The 18137-nt window shown below is 37.9% G+C and overlaps 1 protein-coding gene across 2 annotated transcripts in view; it reads right to left on the minus strand.

The window, feature by feature from the left end:
- Positions 1–18137, minus strand: part of lrba (LPS responsive beige-like anchor protein) — a 430270-nt gene that overhangs the window by 246206 nt on the left and 165927 nt on the right. For both annotated transcript variants that reach the window (XM_007904022.2, XM_007904021.2), the window contains one exon: positions 11297–11463. In XM_007904022.2, the coding sequence (XP_007902213.1) occupies positions 11297–11463 (167 nt within the window). The remainder of the gene's footprint in view (positions 1–11296; positions 11464–18137) is intronic.

The following is an 18137-nucleotide window of genomic DNA, read 5'->3' on the forward strand; positions in this document are numbered from 1 at the left end:
CAAAAGGCCAAGGAGATAATCAGAACAAAAAAAGTCAACTTCCAGGTCTTCTGGCCACTGTCGATGTCACTTTCTGCATGCTGAACATACACACTGTGCCCCTCTAACACCAGTAATATGCAAGCAGTGCATGCGTGATAATGTGTAGGAAACACTGCTGGCTTCACAGTGTGTAAGCCACGTCAATGATGATCCGGCAACCAGGTACTCAGCCATTTTGTGGGACTGGAAGCCAGCACACATGAACACAATGAGCACAAGGTGATGTCAACAGTAGTATAGAAATTGGCAATGTTTCCATGCTTCGTTATAACACAGGACCTGAGACATTAGACCCGGACAACCATATTTGCAAACAGACAACAACTTGCATTTATATAGCGCCCTTCACGCAGGGTAGAGTCTGAGTGCATTGGAATTCCCCCACACTGTCCACCCACCATTGACGATTGGGCCTTCAGCTTTTTTGCCCCTCCCCTCTGAAGTCCATCTCAGAATCCCTCCACCTCATCCTCTCTTGATTTTTGATTCCAACCCCCAGCTCGGGTGAAAACGTAATTGTGCAATATGACGTCCTTCCAATGTGAAGGCACTATATAAATGTAATTTGCTGCTGTTGTTCATTCCCGCAATTGTCCCTTATATAAGTTGTAAAGTTTTCTTCAGTTACACAGTAAACTTAATCTATATTCCCAAATGCAATGATTATCATTATTATAGTTGTTCAGTAGTTCTTCAGTTCATTCTAGATGTACAAATAGTTTCAACTGGCCAAACGTGCAATTCAGAGAGAAAACAGTAGGCCCTGGAAAGTTTAAACAAGCCATTACCTCTTCAATAAAAGAGCACAAGCACACACAGTGGATGAACACGTTATCCTTTTACCTCTGTACCCAAATTCAGTCAAGATTGACAAGATACCAATCTACTCTTTGTTGACTACAAGGAGCCAATGTGAAATGTGCTTGGGAGTCTCAACCCAGTTTCTAGTATGTGTTGATCCCATGCTGAACTGCCTATGATTCAGAAATAAATTAGCATTGAATTGTTAACCTCATTCAGAAAGCCCATAAAGACTGCTGGTGTGAGAAATTGGAAAATTAAAAATACTGCAGCATGGAAGGTTTGCAACTGGAGCATATTAGAGGTAGCTTTGCTTTGTATCTGGCTATATTATACCTGTAAGACCTCAATACAAATATTATACAACAAAAAACGGATGTGTTATTTTCACAACAATAAAAAAAACTAGCAAGAGGAAAATTAAGTCTTCAATTTAACATATATATTCAAAGTAATTTTAAATAGCTGTATGTGCTGGTGTGACAGGTTGGGGGGGCAAAATCTTTGCAGTGTATATGATTTTGGATATGAAGGTAAACCAGGACAGCACAAAAGGCTGGTGCTTCACTTCCTACATTAAACAGGCTTCCCTCCTTCATACATTCCATTTTATAGTTGTGCCTCAGCTAACAAGTTCTCTGATCAAGGATTTTCTGAATGAGTTCATGAAGGCAAACACATGCTTTGAAGATTAAATAAAGCAAACCATAAACTGATGAGAAGTAGCACCAATATAAATTGCTGCCAGACAGAAATTAATGGTAGCTTACTGTAGACAGGAAATGTATGTTAGGGTCTACAGCTTTGCCCTCTCTGTAACAAGAAAACATGTTTGTATGCGTGTCAATCTATTTGTCTTTATTAAGGAAACCAGGAACTAACAACAAAAAAAAGCCAAGCTGGTTAACCATTCTATACGCAATCAATGACAAATTACCAGATTACACCTTTTGCAGTATTTTCAATTTTTTTTCAAATAACTTTTACTGTGACATTGCAATGTAGTACACCATAAAATTGGAATTTGCATATCATCCAAATCCATCTCTTAGCTGTGATAATTAATACATCTGGCATCTCAATTTTAACTTCAATATTTAAAAATAGAATACAGGAAGAAGAACATCATCATTTAGATGAAGAAACAGCTTAGATAGTTCATATACAATTGGGTCATTCATCTGTTATAGAACCATATGGAAAAGTCAGCATTTTACCTGCAACCATGCAAGTATATTTATATATCGCACACTCACACAATTTAAATATATATGCACCTAATATACTTTGTACAAAGTATTTATATAATGCATATACATTTTATGTGACTGCATTATTACACAAATTCTCGACACTAACAATGTGATCAAAAAACTATTTTCCAAATATTTACAATTTATAGCTATATACATTTAGACTCTTGAATTAATTTTTAGCTTCACAAAAAAAGTGCTGTTTTTGTCTGGCACATTTGTCTATTGAAGACAGAGGTTATTTATCATGCATCTGTTGGAGTGCATAACTTTTGCCTGTCCTCACAGCACAAGCTTGTGATAAAGACAAATGTTACAGTGGTTTTAATATTGGTAAAGCAACCTTTTGCTTATGCAAACTAACACAGGCAGCATAGTTATTTCAGCATTAAAAATGAAAACATACTATGGTTTGTATCACAGGAGTAATGTACCATTCCAGCTAAATAGTCTTGTGATTTCATTCAAATACAAAGGTTGCGCTAATTTCAAGTCTTTTAAAATATACAGAGTATCACAAGGAAACAAAGTCTTTTCAGTTTCCATTAATTTAACAGGGATTGAAACATAGAAAATGAGTTTCTAGCAATAGCACTTTAATGCAACCTATTCTATGTAACCTTAAATACTTCATCACTATACAGCACTCCATATTGTGTAGTCTTCAAGTGCATTTGAAGGTCCTTCAAGAATGAACAACTGAATGTTTTCAAGCTAATGTTCAAAAGCAATGATATCACTGGTGACCGATCACATAGTGGTTCACAGCCCAAATCCCAAAAGATTAGGCAAAATATACAGAGCAAGCCCAAAGACTTTTTGATTCCTACCTTTTACATATCTCCTCCAAAGCCATTTTTTAAAAAAAAAGGGCCAAACATAAGACAATCCAAGTTAAATCATTATGCATTTCATTATATCCTATAACAGGGACACAATATATTGCAAACATCTCCATTAACGATGCAAACTGTGCCAAAATATAAACAATGGAATCTTAATAAACATACAACTAGCTTGCCAAGAAAATGTGGATTATGTTTCGATCAGGAGTTCTGCAACTGCAGATAGAAACAGCAAACTGGAGTCTTTGTGCTACAGCCTACTTAATCACATTTGACTTTCAACATAAAAGCAAAAAAAGGAATTTTATTTAAAAAATTTACTGTTACCCCGGAAGAAATTTGGTAGTTGATTTGTTTCTAAAACTGGACAGTAAAAACAATTTATGTTAGGATAAGGTTTTAATTGATTCGGGAATAATAGGCAATACAAATGCATAGCATGTAGTTGAGTAATCAGACTTCTGTTTGACTCAAGGCATGCATTCACCGAGAATCAACTGCAGGACGTGCAATGACAGAGGCCATAGTAAATTCACCATTTGTGAATTCCTAATGTAAATGTTTTGGCAAAATAAATTATACAGCTGCTTCCCTGAAGAAATAGTGTGTCACAGCACCATTTAATAAACTGATTATTTTTGGCTAATACATGTTCTTATTAATTTTACATCTACTAAGGAAGAAAGATACAAACAAATAATTCATGTGCATGTCTGTCCTCAGTAGCCTAAATGCACACTTCACATCTTTGTATCGATATGATCACAATGGGTAACATTTGTGAGAATGATGAAAAACTGATAGCCAACAGTTTCTTTTCTTAGTTTCCACCCCTCTTTTTCTGAAGATGTGGATTTGTGATAGGATAGGTTTTAAAGGGTGCCAGCTGCCTCTACTACCTGATCAGTCACTATTTATATCCAAGTCTAGAAAGGGAGATGTTTAGTACCCTATTGAACAATGGGGGCATCATTTCACCCACAAAAAAACATCACATCACTTTACAGTATATCTTGTGAAGTGCTTTGAAATGTCTCAAAAATGTGATACGGCATTTTATCAAATTCAACGGTGATTATTATTATTGTCATAACCAAGTCTGATCCTGTCCCCATGATGTTCACACACAATGGAGCTAAAAACATGGCTATATTTTCCCACAAAGTGGCACATACGATTTGAGGATAGTTGTAGAGTCACTACTGTCAAATCCACCTCAGCAGTCCAAGGACTGGATTCAGAATCTTCCTGATCGCTCCGGCTTATTTCCACACTGGACAGTGACTTTACCAACTGAGTTATTGGGGAAAGAGGGGTATGTATGATGCATCAGCTTCATTTAGGAGCACAATGAAGTGAAACCAGTCCTTTAGTCTTTCTTAAGAAACGTGCAACATTTTCTTTTAAATAAAAACAAAGGTCAATTTTAAAAACTAGCTGCTTTACTTACTAATCTTGTACTCAAAATCCTCCACTGAAGTAATAGACTTGATTACTATATTTTTGATCAAATTGATAAGATTAGAAAATCTACTGGAATTTATTGGAAAAAAAACATTCAATTTACCGAAAAATAGAATAGTAATTATCTGTAACAGAATAAGCTGTGCAGATGTTACACAAACATCTCTGCAGCTGTATCCTTAACTTCCATTTCAGTTACAATAAATCAATTTAAGTTATAGCATCATGGGAATTTTTTTAAAAAATCAAATGCCTTTAAACACTCGTGTGTGCACACTGAATTAAGTCAGTCAGTTCTCCCTTAAGCCTACCCCAAAAATAATAAAGTTTAAGTGCAAATAACAAAGTATGTGATTTTAAATTATTCATCCCTGTTTGTGCACAAACCACAACACTTTCAACCTACTATACTTGTATAGGATATGAAGGAAAACCTGCACATTTTACACATCCCATTAAAAATTCAGCCCAGGCATTCACATCCAAGCTGCTTGGTTCTAAAATGACATACTACAAGATAAAATAGTAATGCTAATATTGATAGTTTGTCCATTACAGGTCAGCTAACTGTCCACTGGAACAGTTACAAAGCTGTTAGTTTCGATTTCACAAGGCCAATCAATACGGAGGCATACTGTTTCAATTTTACCTGCATTGATTTTTTTTGTAACACCCCAACCTCAGAGCATTCATCTTTCTGAAGGAAGGAAGATTTGATTTACTGAAGAAAAATTGGTGAGAGCATCACAAAGATTTTACCACCAAGTTTGTGACACAGAAAAAGATGAATGTCCCCAAGGCAGGGACGCCTCTGCCTTAAGGGCATCCATTAGAACATATTCACGTAGGCTACTGCAGCCAGAGCTTGCACTTAAAGCCAGCAAGTCTGCCACCTCAATTAAAGAAAAATGTGTAAATGTGTTCTGGAGACATATTTCCATTGCACTATGCACTTTATAGACACAGAAAGAAAATATATTTGCATTTTATAGACACAAGGAAAATATATTATACGCCTTATTGTCAGGAGGTGGCTGCTGCTTTTTCTGAACAGCAAAATGCCAGCTTTCTCGATACCTAGAGTGAATTTCCATGGTACATTAGTCAGCCTATTAGAATGCAATGAAGGACGATATGAGAAAAGGGGAGTATGTCCTTAGAGACTTCAATCCAGCGTTCTCCATCATCTCTCTTCATCCTTCTTACATTCAGCCACTTTACCAAGTGTCATCTACATGAAAGATGATTTGTCTCATGACCCAAATAAACACAATGCCTGCTCTGTGTGCAACAAAAAATTACTTCTGCCACTCTCCTTATACGCAGCCCCCCCTTTGCTTATTCCACCATTTTTTTATCTAATGGCATAATGGTATCACCTGGGTCTCACTACAGGTGACAGTAACATATGAACAGGTATCGCCTGTCCACTTATTTCCTGAAATCACCCAGCATTTGAGAAAGCAATGACAGAGAAGGACACACAGTAATGTGTGTCTTCTCCCTTTTCAAGGCTAAGTCTCTGGATGTCAGCAATCCACAAAACCTCACAGCTCTTTCTCTTGGTGGTGGAAACTGGCTTAAGCTAGATATGAAGACACAAATTGCATTCAGGCAGGTCACTAGGTGTCAAAAAATATTAGATGCCTGCTGTGAAGAAACGATAATTCCCATCTGCTTCTCAGAAAATAATATTTTCATTTGCTGTTTTTATTGAAAGGAAACTTCTGGGAATATGTCTGTATAAGAGGTATCAGGGACAGCAAAGACAGCATGCTGTAAAGGTTATAATCAGGAAAGCATTATCCATAAACAAGCAGATTTCATTTAGTCGGTTTAGATGGTATAAATTGGATTTTTTTGTTCTGTGCATGCAGTTATGATGCAGTACCAGATGTTTCTCAAATGCCACATACTGGGGCTCCTACGTTGAATGTAGCACCTGACCTTCTACATAATTGACGAAAAATATTGATGTAATGACACAAGTCTGATTGTGATTTATTAAAACCACTGGCAATCCCAGGCAGGCTGCCAGCATTGCAGCCTAGTGATCACATGGCATTAGGAAAGTCATCAATATCAAAGCAAATATAAATAACATTAATGGGAAAGTATTAGAGATTCAAGACCAAATCCAGCAGAGGTTTTTTTGTGTGTATGCAAGAGGCCACCTGTACAATACACTGCACAAGGAACATGCTTTATGTTGAACCCCTAGTCTAATAATTATTAAAGGTTAGTTTTGAATGAACATTTCTATCATTGTGCAGAATTTAGATATGAATAAGAAGAATCACTAACAATACAACAACCTCATTTTCCCCTTCCCACCATGCTCACCTCTCTCCCCTTTTCCTTACAGCCAAAAGGATATTATGCACATGGATTTCTTCATGACTGCTATTCATTCTGGCAACCAGGTTAGATATTTAACATGGTCGAATACCCATTTATATTTCATCTTCAACCTTACCTGACCACTAAAATAAATTGTTTGGTTTACTAAATATCTCAAAAAATCTGAAGTAGTTTGGAAGATGCAGAATAATTTTTTTTAAAAAACACAGGATACTTATTATCAGATCTATATTAGGAGAGATTGTACGCACCCATTTTCCACAATTCTTGATGAAGAAACATCTACCTCCTTTCTGTTATTTTTTTTAGTGAAATATATATAATTAATGCATTGCTATTTATTAATGTTAGGAATTAATTATTCATTAGTGAAATATTTTCATCCTGAATTCAAGCAAATTCGCATATTTCACAAGTGTAGTGTCATGTAACGTCATAATAGAACCAAAGCAATATGTACATTTCTGCAGCTGTTTCACTCCTGGCTAAACCAAATGCTTATTAACATATAGGCAGGCAATTAGGTATTGAAGTTATGACATGAGGGTATGACGTAATATCAAAGTAAATTAACACCTTAGCTACTCATCTGAAGTCAGCAGTGGACTTGTTAAACCTTGGAGCTCACGATTAAAGTCATGATTTGTTTGCTTAAATAATATGTAAATCTAGATCTATTCAAACTCTCAGCAACAACAACAAGAAGATTACATTTTTATAGTGCATTTCACGTCAAGAGGACATCCCAAGGAGCTGAATGGTGGAAAATAATAGACAGGCTTGCCTGGCAGCTTCTCAGCCCAAAGTATTATCACATTAACTTCCATAGAAGATAATCTATGGAATCCTGGCCTCCTCAACTCCAGCTTAATTTTAGAATCATAGTATATTTTCAATACAGTTTACCTATAGCAGAGGTGTGACAGCTACATACTGGATCGCTCGTCTCTACCAAACTTTCCTTTGGCATACTAAAAGGCGTACTAAAATCCTTCGACTTTGTTTGCTTTAACTCCTGAAAAGTTTTTAATTCATACTTGGGAGAGGGTGGGGGGGGGCAGAGTCCCACAAATTATTACACTTACTTGCTGAATTCACATGTGAGGTAATGCTTTGAAATAATGTTCACTTATTAACAAAAAATCAAAAATTGCAACTTTATTGATGATGTCCAAGATTTATCACTGTGTTCATCAGATGGATATTTGTCTTTATAGGCTTAGGTATTTAATCACACGTTTCGTGTCAGCACTCCCAAGACCATCTCCCATTAATTAGAACTATAAATGATGACCTGTCCAGAAGGACATCCATCCCCGTCTCCAAAGTGGACAGAAATGGTACAATTCGTATGATTGTTTGCAGTCTCCTCCTCCCATTTATTTAAAATTACTTTACTTGAGCAGGCGACCACTAAATTATCTAAAACTTCACACTCAGACCACATTCTAACAACCTCCCACTGGACGAGGTGCTACATTTACCAATTGGTTATATTGCTTACAAGCATTTAGTTATATAGCGTCCTTGTCCACTGGAAATTAAGGGATTTATAAAAATAATAATCCTTGCATTTGATATACCGCTTTTCACACCTTCTAAAGGTCTCAAAGCGCTTCACAGAGTATACTGTAAAGTGAATTGACTGTATAGTTGTGGGCGAATCACAGCAGCCAATTGTGCACAGCAGTGTCCCACAAAGAATGGTGGATTGAGTGATCAAATTATTTTTTTTAGGGATTATTATCCCCGGAAAAGCGATACTCCAGTCGACTAACAACTGGGTTTCTACTTACTGCTAGATAAACAGAAGCATGTGCAGTAAAGAAACTTGCCCAACATTTCGCCCTGCCGTGAATAGAACCCAGATCTCTCACTTGCAAGGCAAATGCTCTAACCACTGAGCTACAGGACTCCACATATTAGAGGAAACAATCACTTCTTCCACCCTGTAAGAATTTTCTTTTATTGTTCAGAAATCTATACTTTGTGCAGCCTCTTCATCATGAATACAGTTTGGGTATGAGTGCATATTTTGACACTCCTTCTTATAGTAACAATCCTTACATTTGATACAGCATCGAGTAAATCTCAAAATGCTTCACTAGATTTGCTGTAAAGTGTAGTGACTGTGTAATGACAGCAATGTCCCACAAATCGCTATGAAGTGAATGACCAATTTTATCTGGGGATTGTTGGCCCTGACACAAGGAGAACTCTCTTCTCTTTTTGAATAGTGCCACGGCATCTTTAATGTCCACCTGAACAGGTAGACAGGACCTTGGTATAATGTCTGAAGGACGACACCTCCAACAATGCAGTTCTCCCTCCTGCACTGGACTGGAATGTCAGCCTGGACTATATGAGTTTGAAGTCCCAACTTGGGGCTTGAAATCACAACTTTCTGGCTCAGAGGCAAGAATGCTACCAACTGATCCAGACTGAGATACAAGGAGCCAGGCTCTTTAGCACTAATACAAGCAACTCTCATTATTCTTGACTGAAATAGCCTCAAGATTGCAGTGTTGGACCGCAACAAGACTTCTTGAAAATTGCATTGAATTCCTGTTCAATGAAGTAAATCTAAGATAAATTAGATTTGATAAAAGAGACAAATATGCTATTCATTTTACAGTATATCATTGCAATACAGTATCCAAATAATCTCCAATGCCCTTTTCCTTACATTCCTATACAATAATTGCTGCCAAACAGAACAATTATGATTGCAATAATTATTTTCTGAATTGCTATTGACATAGTTATCTTTCTTTGACACCAAGGTGTTATTAAACCAATAAAGCTGACCAATTCTGTAAGCAAAATCCAGTGAGAAGAGATCTGTAGAATCAAGCTATTCTAACTTTAAGGAAAGGAACCACAAGGATACAAAAAAAAGATCTACTGCAGGAACATACATAGGTATTTTCGTGTTGGACAAAAGCAAAATATCAGGAAAAAACATACCAACAACTAGGGAGAGTTTTATGCAGTATGAGAAACTGTACGACTCTTACACAACTGCACAGATGATCAAATGCTTGAGAATATAGGGGCGTAATTGTAGCTTGATGGATGAAGAACCCGTTCCAAAATAAATGGAAGATAAATAAATGATGAAGAATGGATATTCACACATTGTGCAACAAACAGATTTAACCCATTTTGAAACTGACAGTAAAGGAGTTCAGAAATGTAATTGCTCCATTCCAAAGTAAATCTGTCCCAGTTTCCTTACATCTACAATCTGAATATAAAATTTAAAACAGAAAACCACAAGATGATGTTCAAAGGCCTCCTTTTTTGCCCAGTTGTCATAAAGGAACAGAAGCGGGGGGAGAATCAATTTCAATGGTTAATTTGGATATATATCCTGCACTAGTGTTGTTAAAGATTCAGATGTGACGTTTCATGAAGACGTCTGATGAAATAAGCTAAAACATTAGCCCATCTTTCTCTTCCAGTTTATCAATCTGCTGTGTAGTTCCAATCTTCAAGTTTTGCTCTTGTTATTGCTAGACTGGACCAGACATGATATCATTCAACAGCCCACAAGCCTTGTGGCCTACAGAAAGTCTGTGCATCAGTGTTTAAATATCCATTCTTATGTAGAATATTACAATATCCCGCATCAATCACTCTAGTTATCATTGGACTAATATTTTTATAAAGTTGAAGTCAATGGAAAATACTGCTTTTTTAAATCATTGCACTGTAATGTTATTTTACTTCTAAACCTTGTTACTGCTGAGCAACATACGTACCCATCAATCTGCCAACTTATTAATAGTAACTGCAAATTTCCATCAACAGAAATGCATAGATTACAAATTTGAGCAATTATTTACGTAATTTAAATATCTGTTATGGTATTGTTCCACATTTTAATTTCTCTAAAGATACCTACTTTTTCTCTGTCTATAATCATAATTTTTATTCATTCAATAGAAAAACAGCTATCAAACTATCCTGTGCTTTGTAATATTCAATCAAGTATACTTATTACTTGGTAGTGAACCTTTACTCTATCTTTCCTAGAGAATGATTTGAAGCATAATATAACTGAAGTGTTTTAAACACTAAGTCAGATATTTATTTCATATAACCCCAGTTGGCAAACACCAAAAACAGTTCAGAGACCTATCAAAAAAGCTTTAAGTTGTGCTCTTGAAACATTAAAAGGCAATATTTCTCTGTGGAAAAACAAACTGAAACTGATCGATATTGAGCATATCTAGATAAATAATTGTTTTCTTTCCTCACAATATGGCATCTTGAAAAGGTGGTACGTGAGGTGCACTCCATGTAACTTTGGGCAGTATTTTAGCATTTTACACTGAATAGCAATCACCAAGATTCCACACAGGATGGCAACATTTACACGCTCCATTATAATAGTACATTATCTCATTTTAAAGATAGAAAGAGCATATTCACTGAACCAGGCACCACATGAAAGTTTACAAAATGTTCACTTCCCAGGAACTTTATGCTACTAATAATAATGAAAAGTTCATAACCAAAGTTTACCTCTGTGAAGAGTTTCCCCAGGCTCCATGCTTGTCTGTCAAAATGTTGATTATCTTTTGTATCAACTGAGTGGATGTCACATGATCTCGGTACTTTGCTGCTCTTATCAAATGATCGCACATCTTTTCTTCTTCCCGTCTTTCTGCCGAGTACTGGGCACAAAGTGACTGTCAAGAAATAAGGAAAAATGGCGTATTTTTATTTATAACCTTATCATGCTCACAATCAGACAATCCAAGTCAAAAGGGCAGCAGGGAATAGAATCACTTTGTTAATATCTGTTCACTTGAAAGCCTATATTATCTTTCACACATTCACTCCATCCACTGCCATAAATCACATTCACTGATGATAATCAGAAGAATTGTTATCAAGATTTTTTTTTGGCAAAATGCACCTCTCCATCCTTCACTCTCTGGGAGGTGTCCAGTGCTGTTGTGTGTCAAGGCAAGTAGAAAGCTATAGCATGATCAGACTGGGGTGGTGTGACAGCGATTCTTCCACATTTGTCCTCCAGGAGATAATAGAAATGAAAGTCATTTAAACCAGTACATGTGATCACAAGTGGCTTTAAAATATCTAGCAAAGATATTTCCTCAGCCCATGTAATGTACAGTGGAGCCTCCATTATCTGGCATGATCAAAAGGGAGTTTCTGCTTTGCCAATTCTCCTGTTGACTCCTGTTTCTGCTTTGCTCAATTCTGCATTTTGGTTCCCAGCTCATGTGCAGTGGAACTGCTATTACCAACTCTACGGCAAATAGCCGAGGTTCAGTTGTATTTCAGAATTACCCATAAAGGTCAACCTAGTAGTAAGATTTTTTTTTCCTAGTGTTAAGATCATTGGTTTGAGCCACAAAACTATCAAATAACTTGAATAATGCTGTGTTAAGTGAATTTCAGCATTTAAGCTTTTAAATGGAAAAGCATGTTCAGCCTTTATCAGGAAAGGCTGAACATACTTGGACTCTTTTCTCTTGAAAAGAAGAGGATAAGGAGTGACCTGATAGAAGTCTTTAAAATTATGAAAGGTTTTGATAGGGTAGACATAGGGAAGCTTTTTCCACTTGTGGGGGAGACCAAAACAAAGGGCCATCAATATAAAATAGTTCCAAATAGATCAAATAGGGAAGTTAGAAGAAATTTCTTCACACAGAGAGTAGTGAACATGGAACATGCAACCCAAAGAGTTGTTGAGGCAAATAGCATAGATGTATTTAAGGGAAAGCTAGATAGGTAGATGAGGGAGAAAGGAATAGAAGGTTATACTTGAAAGTATGTTGAGGAAGGGCAAGAGGAGGCTCATGTGGAGCATAAACACTGGCACAGACAACAACAACAACAAACTTACATTTGTAGAGTGTCTTTCATGGTGGGATGACGTCCCAAAGCGTTGAACAGTCAGGGGTCGGAGCCCGAGCATGGGGGAGGGAGGGGTAGGGGTAAGGGAAGGCAGAGAGGTGGGAGGGCAATCAAAGGCACGATCGAAGAGAAGTGTCTTGAGACTGGCCTTGAAGGAGGCAAGGGAGGAAGCTAGGCGAAGGGACCAGTGGATGGAGTTCCAGAGTGTGGGGGCAGAGAGGCTGAAAACCTGGCCACCGATGGTAGGGCGGGTGGGGCGAGAGACATGGAGCAGGCCGGAGCCCGCTGAATGGAGGGAGCGGGCAGGTTGGTAGGGAGTCAACTGGTCACAGAGGTAGGAGGGGGCAAGGTCATGGATGGCCTTGAAAGTGAGGACGAGGATCTTGAATTCGATCCTCTGAGGAATGGGGAGCCAGGCGACAATGGGAGTGATGGAGTCACGGAGCTTGGTGCGCGAGAGTACACGAGCTGCTAATATTTGGATGATCTGCAGCTTGTGAAGGGAAGAGTTGGGAAGGTCGATGAGGAGAGAGTTTCCAAAACAGAGCTGTGATGTGACGAATTCATGGATAAGGGCAGCCTGAGGGGTGAGGCAGTGGCGGAGTCTGGCAATGTTGCGGAGGTGGTGGTACATGGAGCTGTACATGGTGCAGATGTGGGGGAGAAAGGACAGTTTAGGATCAAACAAGACACCCAGGTTCCTGACTGGCTTAGTGAGGTTAAATTTGCAGCCCTGGAGGCTGATGCTACCAGGGCCTAAGGTGCAGGGGCGCTGGCGCGAGCCAATCAGGAGGGCCTCGGTCTTGCTGACGTTGAGTTGGAGAAGGTTGTCCCTCGTCCAGGACTTGATGTCGGACAGGCAGTTGGTAAGGACGCCAGTAGTCCTGAAGTTGAGGGTGGAGGCAGAGAGACAGAGTTGGGTGTCATCCGCATACATGTGAAAATTTACCCCACGTTTGCGGATGATGTCACCAAGGGGGAGCATGTAGAGAGTGAAGAGGAGGGGACTGAGGACAGAGCCCTGAGGAACACCACATGAGACGGTGTGGGGGCTGGAGGAGAAGCCATTTGCTGTGATGAAGTGGAGGCGGTGGGAAAAGAAGGACCTGAACCAGTCAAGACCAGTTGGGCCGAATGGCCTGTTTCTGTGCTGCATATTCTAATATATTCTAATGTAAATGGAAGGTAAGCTTTTCCCCCATATTCCTGCTATTGTTCCTCTTTAAATATCTACCTTGTTTCCTCTAAAGCTAATATGGCATCTACCATAACCATTGCATCCAGAGCGCCATTCCACATTCTAACATCTCTGTGTAAAAAAAAGTCCTCATTTTCCCCCCTTGCTACCTTTCTAACTATTTTAAATTGATTTGTCACTCATTCTCACTCAACTACTGTTTAATTTGGGGGAACAAAAAATACACACATACCCTCTAAATTGATGCGTATGAGTATTTTCTTAGTCTATTTAATTTAGTTGATAACAGAAGCAGAGCACAAAAAAAATGATTTTTTGCAAATTCTAGGACAGACAGGAAAAAAATGGATACTTGGTATTTTAATATAGCCACATTTCATAATTGGAAAGAAATAATAAATACAGATAAGCTTTGCATGAAGCAAAGTCCCACAAGCAGTCATAAAGTAAACAGCAAATTTATTTGGAGGACTGTTGACTAAAGTTCCAGGATAATTTATTTTCTTTTTGAACAGATGTCATGGGGTCTTTCGTGTTCAACTGAAAAGGCAGATGAAATCTCAGGCTCATTTCTCAAACAAAGAATGGCACCTACATGACTAAAGTTCTCTTCCAGTACTGCAAATGGAGTGTCACGATGGACATAAGCTCAGCTCCCAAGATCTTGGAGCTTAAACCACGGCCTCTCACCCAAAGGCCATCCGAGCCAGAAGCAACAGGGCTACCATCCGAGCCACAGATGAGAGTATTGCATTTGAGCCAGAGGAACGGTGCCTATCATCTGAACCAGAGGTGAGAGTGCTACCATCCAAGCCATTATGAGCCAAACTGAGCCTAACGAAGTCACCGTGGAGAAATTTCAAAACACAGTAAAGAATACAACATCTTGGTTTTATAAACCTGTTCCTTGAATATGATTTCATGCATTGAACTTGATGTTGATCTTCAGGAGTGGTTGGTGTAAAACAAATATTCCCAGCATAAGAAATCCTATTATGATGCACAATATTATCAAAGGTATTTGTCATTTTAAATGTTATATATTATTTATACATTATATATTATTCAATCAATGTCTACACAATTCGGTTTCCTCTAATCTTTTGTTAGTTCAAAGATATTATGTAAACTGTAGTTCTTTTCTATCTGGTATAAAATATCTTGCAACATAGATGCAATTTAACAAATATTTGGTAAACAACAGGTTTATTTTGGATCATTTCGTATTGCCCGCACTATTCAAGAGGGCATTCATGCTTGCTAGCAGGTAATGTAAAAAAAGATAAGCATGTTTGTAGTCAGAAGATCTAGTGTTATGAAACTCGCAACATCACCTCTCTCCTTACACTTTATATGATCAATTTTAAGCTGTGGTCTAGAGGGGAAATCTTTTAATTACATTTTCTTTTACTGAGGATCACATATGTTTGAAGACCCATTCAATGTTTCTCTAGTAAATGTTCTGGCAGATGTATTACATATCCAGAAAAGTGGGGATTGGGAGGAAGAGAAGAAAACAAGCGGCTGGAGAAATGTGTACAATAAACGTCTTATAAAGTGCCCTATAACTTACAGTTGGAACCTCCTCCACAATTTAACCATTAACTTTTCAAATTTGACACCTAATCCATAGATATAAATCACGTTAGCAGGCTACTTTTTCCCTTTATCAATCTCTGTCTCTTTAAAGAACATTAAAGTCAAGCTCGACCTAAAAAGAAGTGATAAAAAGGAAATCAAACAAGGGCACTTTGTAAATGAAAGGATGTAGCTGCACAATGTTTAATAGTAAATCCAAAAGTCATGTAACAACACTAGAGCCAGGGTACTAATATGGCATTACAAAGAAGATGCTGCTTTCAGTTAATTATTTTGGACCTAGTTGACAACTTCTACTAAACCGCAGTGTTTTGAAACTACATTGATAAAATGCTTTCAAATGTGCCACATACATTCTTTTATTTGGTTCTAATTTTCTCATGTTCCTGGCATTGAAAAATCCCAAAGGGTATCATTTAATAGAGAAAACCCAAGAGACAATGGCCATTCATGCTACTGTTACAAATTCACATCAAATAAGAATCTGAACCAAAATAAAGAGCCACTCAATCCTTCAGATGAAAAGATCTTTGCACTTGACCTTTGTTCCAAGTTTAAAGTTGGTTCTATTTTATAGAAAAAATTAAATGCTGCCAAGGGAATTTGTACAAAGCATCCAGAATAAGACATGGAAAAATGAAGGCTTAATGCTATAACAGTGAACAAAAGTCACCCAATGACAAAGACTGACAGCCACCTTCAATTCAGAAGTGATGCCTCTGTCATCCTTTGCCTCAAAGTATTGATTTGTCTCAGCAAGGAAAGAAGTCTAATCCAACAAAACAGATATAGCAGTAAACCTATGATTATAGCCATCAAGGTTAACACAGGCAGAACACTTATCAAAATAGCATTTCTATTTATGTGGTTTTAACAGACTGATAACATTTGTTAAATGTCCAATAAAAAGTAAAATGTTTACCCTAACAACTGATTCAGTGACATAAAAACTCAAACTCAAAAATCTTGATAAATTAACAAAAATATATTTTTTTTAAAAATCAGAACAACATGATTCTATTTATGTGCCTTTGATAAAGAAATGAACTGCCAACCCTGGAACAGCAAAATAACCCAGAAATTGAAAATGTCCCTGCTTTTCTCTGCTTATTTCTATGTTAGCTATAATATTTTCTCTGCTTATTTCTATGTTAGCTAACTACATTTGCTTCTTACCCATTCGTAAACTTTTCTGATGGATCTGAAAGCAAGGGGACATAATCTTACAATTACATCTATGCTAGTTGGAAGTGAGATCAGAAATCATTTCTTTCACAAAGAGGATTACGAAAATAGAAAATGCAGAGCTCCCAGAAGCTTCGAGAGGCAGGCTCAATTTGGATTACCAAAATAAATACTTGAGGAATAAGGATGTTAAGGAGTATGAAGAAAAGGTAGGGCAATGGGATTAAAAGGTGTGATCAAATAAAATGGCAGAGCAAGCATGAAGGGCTGGAATGCCTCTTATTCTTTTGTTCCTATTCCAATATCCCTGAATACCATTTATCTGCAACAATGTCATGCAAATGGATTTTGAATACAGTGTGTACTGTAACGTAAGCAATGTATAGGACTTACTTTTCAAATGTTGCCCAAATTATAATAATAATCATTGCATTTGATATAGCACTTTATCACGTCACTGAGACATTTAATTTACTTCACTCTGTCTAACCATTGAAAGATATGTATATTATTCTCAAATTCAATCGTTTACATTCACCTGTGTTAAAACTTGCTACAAATTGTGTAAATGATCTAAATCCTACTGTAAAGCTTTGGCTCCATTTGACTGCATTACAGCTGGAGTTATCAAGGTCATTTTTGCAATTCAACCACTTCAGCCTCCCCCCAGGACTGTTTTGTCTCCTAGATTTTTTAAATCAGATCTCTGTCCTAACCTAGATCACTGTGGCATTTAAATGAGAGCTCTTTTCACATCTCAATCTCCACATGACCATCATCCTAGTCCTCACTTCTCAATGGACTGACTATGAGTCCTCACGTATAAATCCTTTCACATCCAATTACCACCGAATCTCTGGGATCTTCCACTACCCATCCCTTCCACTTCCCCCTCCATTTGGCTGCTGCATGTTCCCTACTCCTTGCGGTTGGTGACTGCTTTCAGCAACTACATTCCTAACCTCTGGAACTCCCTTTGATTATCCCTCCATCTTGCACCCTATCGGTCTTTAAATCCCACCTTAAAACCTACTCCTTCAACCACACTTAGTCACATCCCTTCTCCTTCACACTTGTATAGCGCACTCCACGTAGAATAGAGTCTCAGAGCGCTTAACAGTGGCGGAACCTGACTCCAACCCAGGGGAGGGGGGAGGTGGGGTAAGCACAGTCCAAGAGGAAAGTTTTCAAAAGAGGGCCAAGAATGGAGCCTTGGGGTACCCCGCAGGTGAACGTGCGAGGGCAGGAGGAGAAACCATTTGCTTAGGTGAAATTGAGGCGGTTGGTTAAGACTCAAGCCATGCGAGTCGTCTCACCAAAGTAGATGAGGGAGGAGAGCCGATTGAGGAGGATGGTGTGGTCGACTGTGTCGAATGCAGCAGAGAGATCCAGGAGGAATAGAAGGCAGAGGGAGCCCTGGTCACAGATAGAGAATGTCGTTTTTTTGAATTTTGAAGGTGAACCATTGGAGACTATGCTCAATAACTGACCATCTCT

The sequence above is a fragment of the Callorhinchus milii genome, unplaced genomic scaffold, assembly GCF_018977255.1.
Source record: "Callorhinchus milii isolate IMCB2004 unplaced genomic scaffold, IMCB_Cmil_1.0 Scaffold1, whole genome shotgun sequence".
Classification (NCBI taxonomy): domain Eukaryota; kingdom Metazoa; phylum Chordata; class Chondrichthyes; order Chimaeriformes; family Callorhinchidae; genus Callorhinchus; species Callorhinchus milii.